The following is a 24,680-nucleotide window of genomic DNA, read 5'->3' on the forward strand; positions in this document are numbered from 1 at the left end:
TGGATTTAAACCATCTTATAATTTACATATTACCATGATGGCTAATTAAACTGCATCCAATAAATATTTATAAAAATAAAGTTAATTTTTCAAAATTTCAACAGCATCTCTATACTTATAGAAGCATATAAATATACACATCAAATATATTTATAGGCATATCCTAGACGGATAAAATATTATAAAATTTATAGTTTCAAATAACCGATAAAAAGCCCACGGTAATTGTTGAGTGTTGTTATCATATTGATTTTCAACGAGTACAACATTAAATCATTCTGCAAACAACTTGCATGTTGCACATGCATTACGTCTAATCAGAAACCGCGTTAAAGTAGAAACCCAACGGCCTCATTTATCTTCGACTGGATATTTTGCATTCAAAGTCCAAACAGATGTACTCCGCCATATCAACATTAAATGCATCGATGATAACGTACGGTGGCTGAGATAAGAAAGTTTACGTATTGCACACGGCCAGATTCACCTCTGCAGGCTTATAGGACTCGCTGGTTTTCCAGTTTCCATGGTGAACCATTGGATTCGCTGCTGTGCTCTCTATTAACAAGCGAAATAAAGTATGGGCAACCAAGGATCCTGCAGGGTTGTAGGGAGTTACCGTGAGAAAACGATCCAGGTGGTTAGCTCAGATGGCAACGTTCGGATCCTTCATAAAACAATCAGTGCCGGCCAAATCATGCAGGAGTTTCCTCAGCATTTAATCTGTCACTCGGGTTCCTTCTATATCGGGCAGAAGACACCAGTGCTTTCTCAGAACGATCAACTGAAGGTAGGCAACAAATATTTCCTTCTGCCTCACCATTTTTTTGGGTCTCCGTTATCGCTTGTATCGTTGGCTTCCTTAATATCACAAACGGTCACTAAAGTTCCTAATTCTTCCACTTCTCGCGTATCATCTCCCTTGCGCAATATCGGACGCGAGGCCGCTCTCTGTCAGCCGTTTGAAATAGAAAATTCCAACGTCAATGGAGGCCCCCGGATCAGAGTGTCGGCAGACTTTATTACAAAGATTATGAAGGACGGGAGGCTAAATTCCATTGAGGGAAGCCTTCCAGTTGTCAGAGGTTTGGCAGATGATAAGCTCCATGGTCTCTGCAATACTCCGCAATTGCTGAAAGATTATGTGCAGTTGGTCGTGACAAGACGCCAATCTTGGAAACCCAAGCTTGAGAGTATAAGGGAAAAGGAGAGGAGTAGAGGCTATACGAGATTCATGAAAATTAGGAGAACAGGATAGGACAGTTCTTGATTATTCGAAAGTTATTAGTTTCATAAGGGTTTTGATCAAATCCATTTTGAGATAACACTTTGGGAGATTTTAGGTATTTATACTTATTGTACCTTAACAAGAATCATATCAGTCTTAGAAATTTGTTAGAGAAGATCAGTTATACATGCAATAACAAGAACAACATGTGGAGATATATCAGCCTTTTTGATGGTTTGATCACTGGGATCGGAAACCCTGAGGACCGGACAAATATGTGTGATTGAGATTATTGGACCCCGATAGGTATCTCATGATGAAGATTATGTTAATCGAGGATTAAAAGAAAAACGGGCTTTTAGGCTACTGTAGTCTTCTTTCATTAGATAAGATAAAACCAAAGAAGTGACTGTAATTCAATATTCGGAGAAGCAATTCGAGAATATGTATATTTATAGGTTGTTTCTTTGGGTTTAGATTGTGATAGTATAGTAAATAGATTCCACGTGTATGGTGTATTACTATTATTGAAATTAAATTTGAGATTGATTATGTATGGCGTTTAATAAGTGAAAGTTAATAAATGTTTGGTTCAAAGGTATGTATGGCGTTTAATAAGTGAAAGTTAATAAATGTTTGGTTCAAAGGTATGTAAACCGGAGGAACACTTATTTGCAATGTTTACTTTCTTCACTTTTTGTCATAATTTTTTTTGCTAATCGCACTGCATTATAGTCGGTTAATCATGTTACAATTTGGAAACAAGGTACAACTTCTATCTATCTATTAGATCGTTTACTAAATTGAAGATCTTCTTAAATTTAACCATAATAATGATAATATTGATATATGATTCAAAATAATAAATATATAATTTATAATTTAAAACAAAGTTGTTAGGTTATTAATCTATTATTTATTAAATAAACTATTTGAATAAATAAATTGAGATTTAAAATAAGATTAAATTTTAATCTAAACCTTTTTTGAAACAACATTTTGGTAAAAATATTCAAATTAATAAATAATACCCAGTATACAATATGCAATTGATATTTAATGTACCTAATAAAATAAATAATTATATTAATATATGATTCAAAATAATAAATATATAATTTAAAACAAAGTTGTTAGATTATTAATCTATTATTTATTAAATAAATCATTTGAATAAATAAATTGAGATTTAAAGTAAGATTAAATTTTAATCTAAATCTATCCCTCCATGTCGTCCTCTATTAGAAAAATATATGGGATTTAGAAAAAAGAAAACAGAAGATATTAGAGGTTGAAGAGGCCACTTGGAGGCTCAAGAGTCGAGCGTTATGGCTCAGAGAAGGAGATAAAAATACGAAGTTTTTTCACAGATTTGCAAATAAGAGGAGGGAAGCAAACACTATTTGGGAGATCAAGGACGAGGAAGGAAACACACATTCCTCACAGGAGGCCATTTCTAGAGAAGCTGTGAAGTATTTCAAAAAGGCATACAACAAGAATTCTGTCTGTGACATAGAAGATATTCTATGGGGAATAGACCCATATCCCACTATGTTTGATGAAAATCAAAACAGAGCTCTATTTGCTGAAGTTTCTGAAGAGGAATTATTGGCAACAATGAAATCATTTCAAAAAGACAAGTGCCCTGGACCGGACGGGTGGACCATTGATTTCTTCATCCATTTCTTTGATTTATTTAAGATAGATATTCTAAATATGGTTGAGGAATCGAGACTGCAGGGTTTCATAAGCCAAAACATTTCATCAACTTATATCGCTCTAATTCCTAAGAAGAAGCTCTCCTCCACTTTTTCAGATTATCGACCAATTTCATTGTGCAATGTTCCATACAAGATCATATCTAAGATTATTGGTATCCGAATTAGGAACATTTTATCTATACATCTGTCTCAAGAACAACACGGCTTTCTAAAGGATAGGAATATATTAGATGCGGTGGCTCTCACCTAAGAATTCTTACACTCAATGCATAGCAGAAAAATAGAAGCTGCTCTTTTGAAAATCGATCTTAAAAAATCTTACGATTGTGTGAACTGGGGTTTCATTCGATGCCTACTGGCTAGGATCAAACGAGATGTCAGATGCATTAGATGGATCATGGCTTGTGTAGTGGAAGTCAATTATGCAATCCTCATTAATGGAGTCCCAACTTCATTCTTCAAAGTGGCCAGGGGCTTACGTCAGGGCTGCTCTCTGTCACTTCTCTTCATTTTTAGTAATGGATTCTCCAAGCCTCCTTATTAAGAAAACAATTCAGCAAAACAGATGTATGCCTTTCCCTATATGCAAGAACATCCTCATTTTGCAAAATTTCTTTGTTGATGACATTCTATTACCAGCGTTGCTATGCAGAACTACATGGATATGTCTTCATGAAATCTTGGGGAGATTTCAAAAAGCCACCGGCATGTATGTTAATGATATAAAATCATCTTTTCATGTTGAAAATACAAATGGAGATCTTATCATATTTCTAACAAGTATTTTTAATATAAAAGCTCTTCCCATTCCGAATAGTTTGAAATACCTGGGATTTTATTTGAAACCTGTGGGATACCGAGTGGCTGATTGGTCATGGATTCCGGATTGTTTCTATAAGAAAATAGCTGCTTGGGAATACAAATGCTTATCCTTAGGGGGTCGCGCCATTCTGTCTCAAGCTGTGCTGGTACAAATCATGGTTTATTGGGCACACCTCTTCTTTATCCCTTCAGCTATTATCAATTGTCTTAACAGAATGATTGCTAATTTTATATGGGGAGGACAGAAGGATAAGAAAAAATTCCACTTGACTAAGCTTTCAACGCTGTCTCGGCCTAAAAATATGCGAGGTTGGGGTTTATTGGATCTGCACACATTTAGAAGAGCTCTTCTCTGTAAAACCATGTGGAAAGCGATTATGGGAGAATCTTTTTGGAGCAAGGCCATTAGAGCTAAGTATATGGACAATCAGGATATGACATATTGGTATAGACAACGCAATATTGGATCCTCCAATGGCTCATCTATATGGAGAGAATTTCAAAGAATGGAGCCTTTCTTCAGGAAAAACTTGATTTGGAAATTTCAGTCTGGATCTAATATTATTATTGGCATAGATGATTTTGCAGGTGCGGAAGAAAAGATCAATATTTCCACCCAGCTTTTGAGAGCTTTACACAACAGGGGTTTCTTCTTTTGGGCCAATGTCATTCAAAAATGGGATGGAGCAGTTCCTATATGGAAATCTGCAACAGAAATGCAACTTACTAGAGTTCTGGAAACACAATGGAATTCCATCATTACTGCAATGCGAGCGTGGGGCATTTTTCGCTCATCAGACCGGGATTCCCTCATTTGGAATGGTCTCGGTGGCTCACTGACAATTCATGCAAAGCATATATATCTCTAGTTATTATTATCAGCATCTGAACAATCTAATAATATTTTTCCAGCGGATTTTTGGAAAATAGGATGCCCCATAAAAATCATTATATTTTCTTCGCTGGTTTTTCATAACAGGAACCTCACTTAGGAGAATCTCCAAAAGCGGAATTGGTGTGGGCCAGCCATATGCCCCCTATGTAGATCAAATTCTGAGAGCAATTTGCACATTTTTCTACAATGTCCTCAAACTCAGTTGATTTGGCAGAACCTAGCTACTCATTTTGGTTTCGTCAACGTCAGTACTCCTTCTATCATTGAGGCCTTCATAGGATGGAGTAATATGTATATCAAATGGAGGCCCATTCCCCTGTTAACTATCTGGGCCATATGGAAATGGCGCAATAGGATTATTTTCAATTCCATAAGGGATCCACAATCAACAGTATTCGAATCTATCCTTTGCTTGTATAACGCGATAGGACGACCTCGCCAATCCAAAGTCAGGCATGGAAGGCAAACACAGTCCAAGGAGGCCTCTGGTTTTCCTTGTGCATATTTTGACGGAGCTGCTCAACATGGCACATGTGCCTGCGGAGTTTTCATTATCATTGAGGAAGGTCAAGTTTATGACATCCATTGGAATGGTGGAGCTGGAACTAACAATAAAGCAGAAGTCATGGCCCTGGCTAGACTCCTATCTATAAGTGACTTCCTTGGCATACAAAAGCTCCATATATTTGGAGATTCGAATGTCATCATCGATCATGTTTTGTCTAAACATATCATTAGAAATATCCACCTCTCTGGATGGTTGAACAGGATTGAGGATTTGTGGAGCACCAGGAAGGACTACACAATTTCCCACATTGCCAGGGATAAAAACCAGAGGGCAGATGCTTTATCAAAACAGGGGCTATCATCCCCACAGGGTATATGGAGGATGCAATTAACAGTGGACAACATCTCTCATCAGATCCAAGACTTTTCCATGTCGGGTACATAATTTTCTATATTGTGAAGTCTATCTGGTATGACTTTCTACTCTCCTCAAAATTTGACTCCTATGTTGTTTTTTGTTTCATAAATTTTTTTTTTGGCATATGGGACTGACTTTTGAATTAACATTTTGTGCATAGGAGCTACTAGCAATATTTATCCATATGTACTATCTGTTTCAGATATGATATGTCTCATTAAATCCTTTCTCTCCATGTGGTTTTGATCCTCTATATACAGCCATATATGAAGGTACCCATGTGAATTGATGTACATATATTTTGGATGCATATAATACAATCATATAGATTTTTTTCGTGCTGAATTTTTTTTAATCTAAACCCTTTTTGAAACAACATTTTGGGAAAAATATTCAAATTAATAAATAATACCCAATCTACAATAGGCAATTGATATTTAATTTACCTAATAAAATAAATAATTTGAATAAGTAAATTGAAAATTAAGGTAAGATTAAATCTAAACCCTTTTTGAAACATTTTGGGAAAAATATTCAAATTACTAAATAATACCTGGTGGCAATTGATATTTAAGTTAAAACTAATTAATATTATTTTTGTATTAATGGAGAAAATGGTTACATTGTTGTAACGTTCTCCCTAGTTTAGGATTAGTTCCTATAGTTATGGGGTTTGGGTGCAACTTCCTAATTCCTAGTATTGTATTTATTGATGTAATCTTTGATTGATTGATGAATAGAGTGTACGAGAGTGATCTCTCTGTTTTGGTGAGTGTAGTCTCCAGGTGCAGGCCACACCTGAGAGCTACATCTCTTTCTTTTCAATTTTGTTCACATTTTATCTTGGTATCAGAGCTCAGATTGAGTGAGCCTGATCTTTTGTCACCTGTGAGGCTGAAGTGCCTGTAGTAGCTAGCTTGCCTGTGTGGCAGAATTGCCTGTGTGGCTTGAAGTGCCTTTGTGGCTGTGTGTACACGAGAGCTCTGTGCTCAATTGAGCAGGTGGACTGCAGAACACCTGGCTCGGGCTCAGAAATTATTATTATTATTATTATTATTATTTTATTTTTATTATTATTATTTTTATTTTATTTATTTATTTATTTATTTTTTTTTCTGAGTAGAAAGGTCGATTAGCACGGATTTTGCGCTGACAGTCGCGCCAGAAGAGGAATTAGCGCGGATTTTGAGGGATAAATCGCGCCAAAGCGCCAGAAAGCCCGATTAGCGCGGGATTTTACCGGGAAAATCGCGCCAATTAAAATACTCTAAGCGATTTTGAATTAGCGCGGATTTTTCGCTCGGGGTAGCGCCAAGGGGATCTGTGAATAGTGTGTACTTCGTTTGGCGGTTTGCAAACGGTGTAGATCGGTGGAGTTGCAGATCCATTCGGGAGAGACAGATCGGGAAAGCGCCAGAGGAGATCTGCGGGAAACCTGGACTTCGTTTGGCGATCTGCAAGGAGAGCAGGATCGGCGAAGTGGCAGATCAATCCGGGAGAGGTGGATCGGATCAATTGTGATCAGATCATTGTTTCAGCTGTGTTGGAAACGCCGAATTTGCTCATTGGAGCGAGAGTGCCAGACACTGCAGATCGGTGGCAGAGGTGACAGATCGATCCGACAGGTATTGTTTTCTGTTGTTGTTAAGTAGATTCATAATGAGTAATACGATGGAATCTTACCTTAACGAGTCTGGTAAACTCAACGGGTCTAACTTCACGAATTGGAAGTTTAAGATCCAGACCCTACTCGAAGGTGCGAATGCGTGGGCTATAGTGACAGGCGATGAGCAGAAGCCGACTGCAACCACATAGAAGGAAGACTGGGAAAAACGAGAAAACAAGGCCAAAGTCATGTTGAAGATGTCTGTGAAAGACAATGTCATTGCACACATCAGAGACTGTAAAACGTCCGCAGAGATTTGGACGAAAATCAAGAATTTGTATGAGACCCAGAATACAAACAGAGTTTTGGCTCTGAAAAGCAAGTTATTTTCAATGAGGATGGACGAAAGGGAGTCTGCTACTGCATTTGTTGCGCGGATTAAGGATGTTAAAGACGGATTGGGGGCCATTGGAGTGGCGGTGGCTGATGAAGATCTTGTTGCAATTACAATGAATGGGATGCGTGATGATTTCCAAACCTTCATCACTGGAGTCTCGGCAAGGGAGAAAACACCCACGTTTGATGATCTCACTGCGATCTTGCAGCAAGAGGAGGAGTGACGGCAGAACCTGAATCTGAACCCCCAAAGTGATGATCTTGTGTTGGTGGCAAAATGACGACTATCTAAAGGGAAGCAGTCACAGCAGCAATCAGTCCGGAGAGGAGGAACAACACATAAACATCACTGTCATAAAGGTATGCTTGCAAATCATTCTGAAAAGAAATGCTTTTATTGTGGAAAGAAGGGTCATATACAGAGAGATTGTTATTATAAGAAGCAGGCTGATGAGGCAAGGAGGAGACAGGTAAATCCAAAACACAGAGGATATTTTGTTGAAGAAGAAGACTTCAGTCATAAATTTCGATTGTTCACAATCGACTGTGCCCTTTCAGCATCGAATGAAGATGACATCTGGTATGTCGATTTCGGAGCATCCTCTCACATGACAGGTAATAAGGAATTTTTTGATAGTCTTGAAGAAATTATAAATGGATCAAAAATATATCTAGGGGATGATAATGGATATCAGATTAAAGGTCATGGGGTGATTTCAGTTAAGTTACCAAATGGAAAAATTAGTCACCTTTCAAATGTTTTATATGTACCTGGAATAAAGAAAAACCTGATATCTGTATCCATGATAGCTGATCAAGATATGCAAGTCGAATTCTTCAAGACTCACTGTGTGATAAAGGATTGCAGGAATGAAATTGTTGCAACAGGCATGCGAGTTGGAAGCCTATACAGATTAGATGCAAAATGTATATCAAAGCAAGCCATGGTTGCAGGAGAGTCAATAGTTGAACAACTCTGGCATCAGAGGTTTGGTCATCTGAATCTGCAGGATCTCATGTTGTTACAAAAGAAAGGTATGGTCGAAGGTATCCCCATCTTTCGTAACATTCAGTTAAACTGTGGTGGTTGTGCCTTAGGAAAGATGCACAGAGAACAGTTCCCTGTGCATGATAGGAGGAGGCAAACAGAAATCTTAGAGCTAGTGCATACTGATGTATGTGGTCCCATGCAGACAAGGTCGCTAGGGGGAGCATACTATTTTTTGTTGTTTACTGATGACTGCACTAGGTATTCATGGGTTTATTTTTTAAACAAGAAAAGTCATACTTTCCAATGTTTTATAGATTTCAAAACCCTAGTGGAAAAACAGTTTGGAAAAAGTATTAAAATTCTCCGATCTGATCAAGGAGGAGAATACAAATTAAAGGAATTCATCAAATACTGCAAAGCTCACGGGATTGTTCAACAGTATACAATGCCACACACACCACAGCAGAATGGAGCTGCAGAGCGTAAAAACAGAACCTTGGTGGAGTGCGCAAGGAGCATGCTGCAAGGTAAGGGTATATCTAATACTTTTTGGGCAGAAGCGATTAATACTGCTGTATATTTAAAGAACAGAAGTCCTACTAGGTTTCTTGGCTTCAAAACCCCTTTTGAAGCCTTATATGGATTTAAACCAGCAGTAAACCACTTAAGAGTCTTTGGGTCAAAGGCATTTGCACATGTACCCAAAGCTGATAGAAAGAAACTAGACCCTAAGGCAGTCAAATGCATCTTTGTTGGTTATGGCACAGAGTTTAAAGCATACAAACTATTCAATCCTGAGTCTCGTAAGACATTTGCAAGTAGAGATGTAGTCTTTCATGAACAGGTACAGGAAAGGAAAGCTGATGTTGGAGATGATTGGCACATTCCATTGCTGTTGGAGGAAAGCAGCGAGGATGAAAGGGAGCAGGAACAGGAGCAGAAAGAAGAGAATGAAGAAGAACAACAAGAAGGTGAAAAAGCAGGCCCAGTTATTGCAGAGGAAAACAAATTTGAGGTAAGTCCCCTACCAAGGAGGTCAGGTAGGAAGACTCAATTACCATTGAAGTTGAGAAACTATGCGTTGATGTCAAAGTTTTTGAACATTATAGAGCCCTCTAATTATAAAGAAGCTAGTCAATTTGAGGAATGTAGAGCTGCAATGAATGAAGAAATGGAATCAATTCTAAGAAATGATACTTGGGATTTAGTTAAGCTGCCTAAGAATAAAACACCCATAGGATGCAAGTGGTTGTTTAAACCAAAAATGAATGCAGACGGAAGTATAGATAAGTTAAAAGATAGGTTGGTTGCAAAAGGATATTCACACAAGGAAGGTATAGATTTTGATGATACTTTTGCACCTGTAGCAAAGCTAAATACAATCAGAATGCTTATTTCTTTAGCTACTAAATATAATTGGGAATTACACCAGCTTGATGTTAAATCTGCATTTTTAAATGGTGATTTAAAAGAAGAAATTTACTTAGTACAGCCAGAAGGATATGTAAAGCAGGGGCAGGAACATCTTGTTTGCAGATTGAAAAAGGCTTTATATGGTTTAAAGCAAGCTCCCAGGTCTTGGTATGAAAAGGTTGATTCTTTCTTTATAGAGCATTGTTTCCATAGAAGTTTAAATGACCCAAATTTGTATACCAAGTACAATAACCAGGGGCAGATTATTTTGATTTCTTTGTATGTGGACAACATGATTATAACATGAAATGCAGATGATTTAATCAAAGGAATCAAAAGGCTTATGGCACAAGTTTTTGAGATGAAGGATCTCGGAAGCCTTCACTATTGTCTGGGATTAGAAGTATTCAGAGATACTGGGCAAACTTTTCTTACCCAAGGGAAGTATGCCAGAAATCTGTTGGAAAAGTTTGGTATGGATCAGTGTAGAGCAGCAACGACACCTTTGCAGCAGAATTTGAAATTGAGCAGTGATGATGGCACTAAGGAGGTTGATGCCACAATGTACAGACAGCTGGTTGGCAGCCTGATATATCTTACAACAACCAGACCTGACTTGGCATACTCTGTTAGTGTGTTGAGCCAATTTATGTCGAAACCGCTTGAAAGTCACTGGATAGCAGCAAAGAGTGTGTTGAGGTATCTTTGTGGTACTGTTAATTATGGTATTTTATACACTGATGTATCTGATGTTACTCTAGCAGGTTTTTCAGACTCAGACTGGGCAGGTAACCTGGATGATCGAAGGTCCATCACAGGTTATGCATTCAACATAGGTTCCGGGGTCATAGCTTGGAGCAGCAAGAAGCAGAGTATTGTAGCCTTGTCTTCATGTGAAGCTGAGTATCAAGCATTGTGTGCAGGAACGTGTGAAGCGATCTGGTTGAGAAGGCTTCTTAAAGATGCAGGAAAAGAACAGAAAAATCCCACTTCCATCAAAAGCGACAACCAGAGCACCATTAAATTAGCATACAATCCAGTGTTTCACAAAAACACCAAACATATAGACACCCAGTTCCATTTTGTTAGAGAGAAAATACAGTCTAAAGAAATTACTGTTGTATATTGTAAAACTTGTGACAATGTGGCTGATATTTTCACAAAGCCTCTTGCACGAGTGAAATTTGAATTGTTTAGAAAAATGCTAGGAGTCCCGGAGAACCCTTTCTCCATTAAGGGGGGGAGTTAAAAATAATTAATATTATTTTTGTATTAATGGAGAAAATGGTTACATTGTTGTAACGTTCTCCCTAGTTTAGGATTAGTTCCTATAGTTATGGGGTTTGGGTGCAACTTCCTAATTCCTAGTATTGTATTTATTGATGTAATCTTTGATTGATTGATGAATAGAGTATACGAGAGTGATCTCTCTGTTTTGGTGAGTGTAGTCTCCAGGTGCAGGCCTCACCTAAGAGCTACATCTCTTTCTTTTCAATTCTGTTCACATTTTATGTTAATGTACCCAGCAAGAATCAGACCAGTAACAGAAATTAGAGGTGTGTTAAGAAAGATGACTTAATACATGCACTAAGATGAATAACGTCCTGTTAGAAATTAGCGTCTTTGATGATTTGATCGTTGGGTTCAGAAACCCAGATGACCAGACACACGTGTGATTGAGAGTATTGGGCCGAGATAGGGATCTAATTAAGATTATGTTAGTAAGGATTAAACGGGCTTTTTGGCCAGTATAGTTTTGTTTTTTTTGGTTGTCCTTTAAATAAGATATAATTAAAGAAGGGATTGTAACGCAATATTCATATAAGTAATCTGAGTATGGTGTTTTTTTGGTTTTAATTATTTTTATTTTTAAATATTATTTTTTAATTAGGATTTGTTTGGAGGTCACTCATCTTATATTGTTTTTGGTGAAAGTTTGTTTAACTCTAGAGTTTTTCCAAAATCAAGGTTATTTAGCTTGCTATCTTATTTACAAAACCTTAGCAAGTATTGTGCCTCATAAACCATTTAATTAGAGTTCCCTTCACTCTTTTGAATTTAAGTATTAAAAAATTTTCACACTGCATTATATTAAATATCATTTTTTGAGATTCAACTACATTAAGTAAATCATTATCTATAACTGTCACGCCCCCAATTCGTTTTTCGTTAAATTGGCTGGGTGCGGCACCGTCTAAGTTATTAAGACGTTCTGTCGTTAATTAACTTTACGGACTACGCCTTAACAATTCATTATCAACATGAATTCATATTATTAATGTGCGGAATTCCATTAACAATATACAAGAAGTAAACCAACTCGCAAATAATAATAAACAATCTATTTTTACTATATGAGTAAAGTTTACAAAACCGGGAGGACACCCGCCCGTGCAAGAGTGCACGACGGCCTTGCCAAACTCCACCGAAATACAAGTTACAACGAAGTGTTAACTCCTTGCGTCATTGGGTGGGTGGGCGCACCCATGCACAAGCCCATACCCGTACCTCAACACTCAACAAAGTCACACCTCCGTGTAGTGGGCGCCCGTGCGCACCACACACACAACCGACTTCCAACTATAGCGCCCGACTCGACGGGCTCATCCAAGACTCTGTAGAAAATGCGACCTGCGCCTTCTCCAATATGCGCACCTCTCCTTATGCGTTGGAGCAAGAGCGAAGTTCGATGTCAAAAATAAATCGCAGCTCGCCAATATATATGCACACAATGGTTGTGCGCCCATCCTTGGCCGACCTCACAATCATAACAACGAGCGCCCCATACTTGGTTTGTCCACCGTCGGCTCGCCCCAAATGTGGGTATGCTAATCGCACACTCATCCATCGCATATACATAGCCGTCACAAGTCATATTACTCCGCGCGCATATGTGAGAGGGTGACCAACACTTATTCAAATTCGCGAGTCGGAGGAGTGCGCGTCCGGTATAAACCGCAGGGCGTTACATTCTCCCCCACTGGAAATCGTTGTCGTCCTCGACAACATATCATCCTGGTAGCCATCCACCAAGATCATCACCCATCTGTGATGTGAACTCCTCTTCGCAAGGCAAACATCCTTGCAACATATGTAGAGACTCTTCTCCACTATGTCCCGGCTTAATGACCACTGCCACCAAGCTCACCATACCAAGGCATGCACCTTCAAGGTATGCTCTTCATCAGATATCTTCTTGATCCATGATTGTTGACTCCATGTCACAATCTCCATTGCAACATCTCAAGTAGTCTCCATCATGTGTCCATCCTCCATGTAGTCTCCCTGTCAGATGCCAACACACATGTGTCACCATGCCTCGACTAATGCCAACATATCTCTGCACACTGGTACCCCTCATGACTCGAACTAGTCGGGTGATCAGTCCAACCATACGTTCAAACCATAAGAATGCACATCCTTATGCCACCACAAGTCTTCTCCTGACTTCTGCTACATCTCGGACTCCTCAAGAATCTATCAATCATCCCATGCTCAGGTCCATGGAAACTCCATCCATCTCATCTGCAACATGCTCCATATAACCAACCTAATGTCCATGACTCTAGTTGTCCATGATGTCCAACATGTAGACTCCATCCCAACCTCTGGCCATCTGCATCCAAGTCTGTACTCCATCATAAAGAAGCCTCCTCCAAGGCCCCTTGTAAGTTGGTGTGGTTCCTCCCTACCAAGGCCTCCACACCAACCTTCCTCCAAGGTTGTTCATCGAGAAAGGAAGGCCAGGAAGTTTCCTCCCTGGCTCTCATCCACCCATGTATCAGACTGATGTTGTGTCCTCAAGTATCTGTGCACAGCCTCAATCTCCTCACATGTACATCCAAGCTCACCTAGCTTGTCCCTTGTTAACTGGAAGTCGTATATGCCCATGGCATACCTACAGAAGTCCACTATCCCAGCAGGATCTCTACCCTCATAATCTCCATCAACCACTGCCTTTGAAGTAGCACTCGGGCTCCCTTCATTTGCAACTCCATTGTGAAGATCCTTAGTAGAAGATGCTCCCATCAAGTGTCTCCATGTTCGTGAGGTCTTCCTCCCAGCCTTTGCTATGAAGTCCACCAACTTCTTTTCCTTTGTTTTCACAATACTCCTAAGTCCTCTTTGCTCCACATCCTCATGCTTCACATTAGGATCTTTGGGATACAAGATCATAGAATTCATCCTTGGTCTATAACCCAAGCAACTCCTTCTATTCATAGGCACCATCATGGTCTTTCCTTCAGCTGTGATCAAGAGAATGTCCCGGTCCACCATTGGCATGGCTTGTGCTAGCTCCATGAAGTCCAGCGCCAACACCATAGTATGATCATCCATGTCCACAACTCTCAAGTCCAACTTCCCAAACCACGATCCTACTTTCACCTGTGTGTCGTTCAATACCCCATCAACTGCTCTAATGTTAGCGTTGATAGCCTTGAAAGCACTCCATTATTTTTCCATCTTTGTCTTCTTTCCAAAGGACTTTGCTGCCTTCCTACTCAAGAAGCTATGAGTAGCTCCCGTATCAACCAAAGCTGCAAACTTCCTCCCTTTCACGGTCACCTGCATAAAACTTAGCTTCAAGGAATCACCATCCTTTGTTGGCTTTGTCTTGTGTCTCACATCAGAAACTTTCTTCAAGAATTCTGCCTCAGAAGTGTCAATAGGCTTATGTTCCTTCTTGACATTCCTCTTAAGGTACTTCACCTCCTTGTTTGGCTCTTCTAGGGAACTCGGCCCCGGCCTAGCTTGATTTGCCTCAAGCTTTCCTTCCACCTTGTCCTGCTCAAGTGCACCAACCAAGTGTCCATTGACCAAGTTCATGGAACTTAGCTTCCGAATGTCCTCTGGATGATTTCGGTAGTGAGTCCCCAACCTGTCAATGTAGTCGAGCTCTTCCTGCTCAATCACCACAACCTTCTTACCAAGAAGCTTCTTCCTTATCTTTTCCTCAACCTGCTTGACTTCAGCTTTCACCATGGCACTTTCCTTCTTCAACCGGGCTCCTTCATCAAAGAGCTCTTGAAGATCAAGATCACCATGTTGGACTCCCTCATCAAGTTCCTCGAGCTTTGTATTGCACGATCCTGGCCCAACTTGATCAATCTCAAGTTCACCCTCCATCGTTGTCACATCTCCAACGGCTTCCTCTTCCTTGTTAGCACAATATGCAACCTCATCTTGCTCCATTGTCCAACCAAGTCGAAGAAGTTCTTCTATCACATTTTTTTCCAAGACTTCAAGTTCTTTCCGGATTCGGGGCCTCTCTTCCTTCAACCTTTTCAACCTGTCCAAGGTGAGCAAGAGCTTCCTTCCACCTTCACCCAAACTTGCCATGCTTTGTCGTTCGAATGTCATGAGCAACCCAGCTCATCAGCTTCAAGCCTGTCACCAGCTTCCTGCAAGACTTCTCCAAGTCTTCAGACCTGCTCTGATACCACCTGTCACGCCCCCAATTCTTTTTTCGTTAAATTGGCCGGGTGCGGCACCGTCTAAGTTATTAAGACGTTCTGTCGTTAATTAACTTTACGGACTACGCCTTAACAATTCATTATCAACATGAATTCATATTATTAATGTGCGGAATTCCATTAACAATATACAAGAAGTAAACCAACTCGCAAATAATAATAAACAATCTCTTTTTATTGTATGAGTAAAGTTTACAAAACCGGGAGGACACCCGCCCGTGCAAGAGCGCACGACGGTCTTGCCAAAACTCCACCGAAATACAAGTTACAACGAAGTGTTAACTCCTTGCGTCGTTGGGCGGGTGGGCGCACCCATGCACAAACCCACACCCGAACCTCAACACTCAACAAAGTCACACCTCCGTGTGGTGGGCGCCCGTGCGCACCACACACACAACCGACTTCCAACTATAGCGCCCGGCTCGGCGGGCTCATCCAAGTCTCCGTCGAAATGCGACCTGCGCCTTCTCCAATCTGCGCACATCTCCTTGTGCGTTGGAGCAAGAGCGAAGTTCGATGTCTCAAATGTATCGCAGCCTCACCAATATATATGCGCACAATGGTTGTGCGCCCAACCTTGGCCGACCTCACAATCATAACAATGAGCGCCCCATACTTGGTTTGTCCACCGTCGGCTCGCCCCAAGTGTGGGTATGCTCATCGCACACTCATCCATCGCATATACATAGCCGTCACAAGTCATATTACTCCGCGCGCATATGTGAGAGGGTGACCAACACTTAGTCAAATTCGCAAGTCGGAGGAGCGCGCGTCCGGTATAAACCACAGGGCATTACAATAACCATTTCAAATCAAATTTAATATTAAACATTTCAATTAATATAATTTTTTTTTAAACCAGATGAATAATTAAAAAACTCATTGTAATCCAATATTCAAAGAAGTAATTCGACTTAATGTATATTTATACGTTCCTTTTTGAGTTTTTATGATTTATATGGGGTTTAAATTGTGATAGTATAGTAAATAGATTTTCTTGATAAAGTATGTAATTATTATTGAAATTAAATTTGAGATTAAGAAATGTTGTTTGTCATTTAGGTAAGATGTATAATAAAAAAAACCCACTGTAATCCAATATTCAAAGAAGTAATTCGACTTAATGTATATTTATATGTTTCTTTTTGTGTTTTTATTATTTATATCGGGTTTAAATTGTGATAGTCTAGTAAATAGATTTTTTTGGTAAAGTATGTTATTATTATTGAAATTAAATTTGAGATTGAGAAATGTTGTTTGTCATTTAGGTATGCGTTTTATGTAAAACGTTAGTAAATGTTTGTTTCAATGATATGTAAATTGGAGAAACACTTATCTGCAATGTTTACACTTTTTTATTTTTCTCAGAGAAACACTTATTTGCAAGGTTTACACTCTTTAACTTTTCTTTTATATTTATATTTATGAATTATTTTTACTAATCGTACTCCATTACAATTAGATAATCATGTTATAATTTGAAATTGAAGTATAGTTTCCATGTATTATTATATTGTTTATTATTGAAGATTTTCATGAGCTTAAACTAAATAATGATGATAATAATAAAAACAAAAATTATATATGTTTTAAAAAAATAATTGTGTTAGCAACTTATTATTAATAAAAAATAATTTGAATAAGTAAATTAAGTCTTACATCATGAATTAATTTACTATAAAATGTAATTTAAATAAAAATAGTATTTATTTACTATTAAAAATCTTGAGCACTACTTGAGGGGCAGGTGTGGTGGAGGAGGGGTGAATCAATAATGAGACTTATTACCAATTTGAAATTCTTTTTATTTAAACCACTAAAATAATGCACCCATCAACCATTATATCACAATGTGTTAGAAACATCTAGCATATGTATAACCATAATCATATGGGCATCAATACTAATGAGCGTATAACCATGAAATCAGTAATGCGTAGACCATAAACCATCAAGAAATATAAAATAAACACATCAATATGCACATCACACAAGGAAACCAAACGTAAGGTGGAAACCACAAGGGTAGAAAAAACCTTCGACAGATAGTATTCATCATCATCTTTTCTATTATCATAAAGTTAAATTACATATAATTCAATGGCCACCACCAATGTGTAAAGGACAACTTTTTAATCACGTGAGCCACTAATCGCTCTAGACAATAACCTTTTTGAACTTTGTAGCCACCACTTGCAGGAAGCCACTACTCCCTTGACTTTGTAGGCCACCAACTGTTGGAAGCCACTACTCTGAATAAGGCTCACCTAGATACCATTGGATGGTAGCCACCACTCCCAATTTCTCAAGCCATTACCTGAAGGATGTCTCTACACATTGAATATTCAAGCCACCACTTGTTTGGAAAGCCACCAATCGCCACACTAAAGAACCAAACCTTCAAGCTCATCTCACGAACTTCATTTCATCTATTTTCAAACTAAGGCCCAAATCTTTAAAAAAAGTGATCCTCTTTTCATCAATTTTCACACTAGCCTCACAACATATAATAAGAAATTGAACTGAATATTGTCTCTCAGACACAATCTCTCTTAAACAACATAATTTGTTCAAAACAATCAGCAACATGAATAAAACTCTTGGAATACCACAACAAATCTCATATACAAAGTACCACACATCAAATATCTTACATACACACTCTCAACACAACCCCATCAACCACACAACAAATTTGATCATAAAACTCAACCATGTATCAACAATATCCACCATGCAAGACACAAACACAATGCTGCAACTATATAAAATTTCTAGAATAATAAAACATGATTTTCTTAGTTTTAATCACCTATATACACAATTTTAGCAATACTAAAGTGCCATAGAAAATGTGCTAACATCCAATCTCCAAGGTAGCAGTAATATCCTCCATCAAATTCCTTCATAAAATTGCATCAAACATTTGTTGAAGTATGCTAATGAAACTATGTAATAAAACTGATCTCCTCTAGTATTGTGCTACAACTATGTCTCTCTTCTCATCATTGGTTCTCAAATCTCTCCAATGACTTACTCTCACACAGGAACCAACTAGAGCTCCTCAAAGCATTCTGTATAAATAATTTTCTAGAATGATTAAAACAATAATTGCATTCAAAGTAATGGAGAGCTAATCATCTTTTTATACATTATAAATTTGGTCTCATTCATAGAAATTTCCTCCTTAAGTTGATTCACCATCATCTTCATTGAATGAGGGATATTTTCAATCTTAACTAATCCCTTCTTCAATAAATAAGAGACTTTTTCAAGTTTAATTAATCGCCTTTTTCAATAAATGAAAGAAATATTTTCAAACTTAATCAATCATCTTTTTCAATAAATGAGAAAAAATTTCAAGTTTAATCAATCACATTATTTAGTAAATGAAAGAGATATTTTCAAGGTTAATCAATCGCCTCCTTAAAAAAATGAGAGACTCTTTTCCATTTTATTTTTTATTTATACTTTTTGTTTGTTTGTTTTTTTTTTTTTGACATCAATGGCAACACCATGTGGCCAATATCCTCCCCCTTCGGTGTTGATGTGAACCTATAACAAAAACACCAAGTTTATCTACATAAACTCCTCAAACTAGATGATCTTATTCTTGTTTTTGTGACTCTCACCCTTTGACATCGAGGGAAAAATACTGACATATATGGATGAACCACATGTTAAACATTGTTGATATCAACTGATATGCAAATGAAAACTAATCAAATACGCATGCCAATAAGTCAACACCATGTGAATAAAACAACAAGTCAACAACATGCCTTTATGCCAAGACCGTGTGATTCCTTCTATTGCTAGGCTAAACAAGTTGCCCTTGAACATGTAATGGGATGAAAACAATATCACTATGTTATTGTACATAAAGTTTTGTTGCTGACATATTTATCTTTTCCACATGCAAAAGATACTCCTTATAGCCCGAAAAATAAACTCATACATGATCAATATATATTCAATGATTACAGGGCTTCATAGGCCTAATACATGGAAAAATGAATGATATAACATTATTGTACAATGGCTCCAAATAGCCACCATATAACTTAAACATGACTACTCTCTCATGCATGATCATCACTCACATGACTCAACCAATGACCCATAAGAAAGACATGATAGTAATGGCTACATAATGACTCCAAAATCTCATACATGTCTAAAACACATGATATCCATAACCTGAAACTTGGTTGTAAAAAATCTCATCTCTTAAACATGATTCGCTCAACATATGTATGACATGACCCATGACTCTCTCTCTCTCTTGACTCTATGGCCAATCTGCCAACAACAAAATGATGAAAAAACATAATACATGGCTCTATATGAGAGTACATGGTTGAAAATGATGATGTAAAATGTGTAACATGTGGTTTTTACATCATGTTCAAAACTCTCTCCAAGACATAGAGAAAGACTAATCACATTGTCTAAGACATATATCACTCAACCAATGATAACAACAACAATGATTGCAAGGTTGATGTTTGCACACAAGTGTATACGTGGCTAAAGCAACAAAATCACTAAAATGCATGCCATAAGCAAGAATACTTATCCATCATACCAATAATGATAAGTACATTCATATGGCTGAAGTACATGACATCTACCATAACTCGTTAATCAACAATGATATCCAAAAGGATACATCTTTGCTACAAGTGCTACTACACCAATCTAAAAGAGCATGAATATACATGGCCAAAAAAATGCACATAAGAGTGCTCTACATGGTTGACACATCAATGAAACTCCTCTATGCATGGTTGAATCCATGATTACCTTATATGTACGGTTGGTACAAAATTTTCAACCAATTGGCATCGATAACATACACATGTATATGGTTGAATAATCTACGCTTCCACTCATGAAAATATATTTACGGCTACTACAAATACATGAGTCAAACAAGAGAAAAATGGAAAATGAGTCATGAAACTCTAGTACCATGCATAGCTTCGCCTAAGATGGTTATACCTCCAATGAACAGGATGATCCTACAGAGTTGAGTATGCAACGAGGCTCATGAACATATTAGGATGCTGTTGCTAGGACTCATACTCAACTAACTCATCATGCTTCCATACTACTGCCATACACCCCCTCTCAAGATATTTTTGCCTCTCACATGTTTTTGTAATCTTTTTCCTAATATGCAAGATGTATCAAAATATTGTAGTGGGGATAACTCCTCTACTTGGAATATAAAGAAGATCAACTCCCCAAGAGTATATTTTCTACTTGTGAACCACGAGGTTAATTATTAGGAACAAATTGTCCTCCTTTGTTATCCTTTGGAGATCCACTAGAGTTATATCTTTGCAAATCATCTTTTCTCTTCCAAACTTTAGTAGGCTAAGATCTAATAAAAATATATTTTATCCTCTACACCTTCTTCCTTCTTTTTCTTTAATGGATGACTTGATCTACTTGATATACAAGTTGATTCCTTAAGGCTAAGGTTACCACACTTGAAACATTCAACATTAACATAAAATCTACCTTAACTTGCATCCCGTTTCATCCATCTTTATTTTCTTACAAAATACTTGCATTCCATTACTCTATATCCAAAACTATTGCAAAAATAACAATAACGATAAAATAAACATAAATAAACTTGGATACCTTGTATTCAAGATCCGTGTACCATAAAGAATATATGATATTGAACACTTCTTTTAAAACAAAATTGTTGTATTACTAATTTATTATTAATTAAATAACTAACTTGAATAAATAAATTAAATCTTACATCGTTAGTCAATTTATTTTAAAATATAATTTAAATAAAAATGATATCTATTCGCTAAAAAATTATATTCTATCTTAATGATAAAATAAGAAAAAACAAAATATGTTAACACTTGTTCAAGGTAATACCACAATAAATTTAAGGGCGTTTATTTGAATGAAAATAATCCATCAACCCTCTTTTATGATCATAAAGGAAAATATAAGATCTATATAGTTTCACTTTAATTTAAATTTAATATGGAGTACATTGTGAATGTTTAGATTAGGGTCGGGAGAAATTAATTATTAAAACTTGATTTCGCTGAATTTTTTAATTAAAAAACTTAATCATTGTAACACCTTTTATTATTCAATAAAAAACATATAATATAATTGTAATAATATTAATATAATAATAGTTAATAATGGTTAATCTGTTTGAATGAGTAAATAAATTAAATTAAATTTTAATAATATTAAAAGAAATTAAAGTATGCAATTTATAACAAGATTATAATAAGTATTAATTTAAATAAAAATGATATTTAAGAAATATTTATAACAAAAGAGATATAGCATAAATAATCATATAATCCATGAAAAATAATCATGAAATCTTTGGAAGTTAATCACGTTTTTGCTAATTGATAATACTAAACCAAAAATAATATCACTCATAACTTTAAATATCATTGAAAGATACAAAAATATCCTTTGTGCCATCTTTTCTAAATGCAAACCAAATCAAATGATTTATATCATTTTTCACTCTAAACATTGCTAACAGATAATGATTATAACTTCAAACCTTTATCATGGAAAAGTTAGTTAAATATGCTATTTAAACTAACGTTTTAATAATGCAATTGATAACACCAAACCAAAATAACATAATCTCATACCTAAATGATAACTTTAAAGATCATTGGGGAGACATCGCTGCGGGGGAAAGCGCAGAACGAGGGTTTGGACCAACAAGGGATTACTGCTGGTAGCCATGGAGGGGCGAGGAGAGGGGAGTTCTACTCCCTCCTATGGCCATGTAGTGGCAAATAGAAGCAAGGAAGCGGGTTCGAATCGCTTAAAAAAATCAATGGAGGCAGAAACGGAGAGGATTAACACAGAAAAGTCGGAAAACATCAGTTCTCATAAGCAGGAAGAGAATCATGAGGAAGTTAGAGGAGAGAAGAGAACGAAAGGCAACAGTCAGAGAGCTAAGCATAGGAGTGTGATAGGACTCTGCAAACCCAGGTCAGCCATTAAACCCTGGGTTGTTTTAAATAATTCGGTGCTACAGGAGCACAGGGATCACATGGTGGCATACACAATTATATGTAAATTTATGGGGATATGGCCAACGGAGAAGGCTTTGTAGGTTTGGATAAGAAACCAATGGAAACCTAAGGGGGAAATAACCCTCCACCTTGGGTCCAAGGGTTTCTTCACAGTGGTGTTCACAAACCTAGAGGACAAAGACAAAGTGTTCGAAGGAGGACCATACTTTTATGCGGCGGCTGGCCTCTACATGCGACCATGGGTGATGAATTTTGTCCCGGAACAAGAAACATTCACATCAGTACCGGTATGGATACGACTCTACTCCCTACCTTTAGATTACTGGCTGCCTGAATCCTTAAAGGCCATAGGCAATAAATTAGGTCATTTTTTAAAAATATCAGAGGCGACTCTGCGAGGAAAATACACCTCCTTTGCTCGCATATGTGTATAAATAGACCTATCAGGAGCACTTATGGATGAAATGATTCTAGACATTTATGATGAAGAATGGGTGCAGGCGATGGACTATGAACATGTCCCATTCAGATGCCATAAATGTCATGAACACGGGCACCTCATCAGAGATTTCCCTTTAAACAAACTGGAGGACAATATGAAAACCAACAAAGGCAAAGACCCCGAAGGCTTTACCAAGATGGGAGGCAAAGGGAAAGGAGGAAAAAAGTACCAAAGGAAAACTAGCAAGGATAAACACCCAAGTCATAACAGTTTCAAGATTTTAGAAGAAGAAGGTGGGAACAATGCGATGAACCAAGCATCGAAGGATAATCCTGCAGAGAAGGAAAAAGATGCTAGCATGGAGGGTGCACCTGAGAACAAAAAACTAAAGGAAGATCTGCCAAGCGTCATGGAACTCAGCAGGGACCATGAGATGACCCCAAGTGAAGTTGGAACAGAGGACCGCGAACTATAGGAGATTCTTGAGAGGGAGAATCTTGATCTAGAAAAGTTCTTGGAGCAGGGAACCACCAAAGGGGTTGATTCTCTACCACAAGAGGAGTTTGACAGAGTACAACAGCTCTTCCTCTGGAGATCTCAAACAAAGGGTTTTGGAGTCAAAAGAAACCATGGCAGCCAGGAAAATAAAGGGGTTAAAACGATGGAGGCAATATCAGGACATTCTTCCAAGAACCCGGGCAGGAAAAGAGGAAGGAAAAGACAGAATGAGCTGCTGATAGAGTGTGGGAATCTCATGATTAAATCAGGTAAGATGAAAGATCTTACTAGTTACTCATTTACAAATCTTTCATAATGAAGCTCACAACCTGGAACATTAGGGGTCTAGGAAGTAAAAGGAAACAAAGAAATCTTAGCAATAGAATAAAAGAAGAAAAACCAGACATGGTGTTTATCCAGGAAACAAAATGTTCAATAGATAAAATCAGAAATATACATACAAAATGGCTCATTAAGTATGAGTATCTAGAAGTTAAAGCAAACAACACGGCAGGCAGGATTCTCACACTCTGGAATCCCCAGAAACTTGGAATCCTGGATGCTGAAGCATCCAAGAACTACCTTTCAATGGTGATCCAACCTTTGGGTGATAAGGAAATATATATGATCACAAATGTCTATGGTCCTCAAAAACTTGAAGACAAACTCAGGCTTCTCACCTCACTGGAGGAGTTGAGAGAGAGACATCCTGTTATGCCCTGGATTCTAGGAGGGGATTTTAATATGATCAGATCTCTTACAGAAAAAAGGTGGGACCAGAAAACTAGGCAGAGACTCCATTGCCTTCCAAAACTTCCTAAAAGACATGAGGCTAGTGGACATGGAGACAATAAATGGTACTTTCACCTAGAAAAATAAGAGGGGAGGGGCTTCTCAAGTTGCCTCTAAACTAGATAGATTTATAATCTCGGAAGACCTCCTTCTCATTGGCCCTGAATTGACTGCATTAATCCTTCCTTTTGGAGGCTCAGATCACTGGCCTATCCAACTTGAAGCTTCTTTCATAGGCACTCTGAGGAATAGACCTTTCAGGTTTGAAAATGTCTAGCTCACTCACCCTAACTTCATCAGTAATATTGGTAAATGGTGGGTGGAGGATTTGCCCGTTCAAGGCACTAATATGTTCCTTCTACAACAGAGACTAAAACACATCAAAATTAGGCTTAAAGAAGCGAACAAAAAGGAGTTTG

General features: G+C 37.7%; 1 protein-coding gene across 1 annotated transcript; it reads left to right on the plus strand.

Annotated features, from left to right (window-relative positions):
* The first annotated feature begins 580 nt into the window (after positions 1-580).
* On the plus strand, positions 581-1,258 carry LOC149199768 (uncharacterized). The gene has a single exon (XM_089400698.1). It carries the CDS (start codon positions 581-583, stop codon positions 1,256-1,258), a length of 678 nt encoding a protein of 225 aa, XP_089256824.1.
* The last annotated feature ends 23,422 nt before the right edge of the window (positions 1,259-24,680 follow it).

The sequence above is a fragment of the Pinus tabuliformis genome, chromosome 2_1 (genome assembly GCF_031772625.1).
Source record: "Pinus tabuliformis cultivar Carrire ecotype Pingquan chromosome 2_1, CPIR1, whole genome shotgun sequence".
Classification (NCBI taxonomy): Eukaryota; Viridiplantae; Streptophyta; class Pinopsida; order Pinales; family Pinaceae; genus Pinus; species Pinus tabuliformis.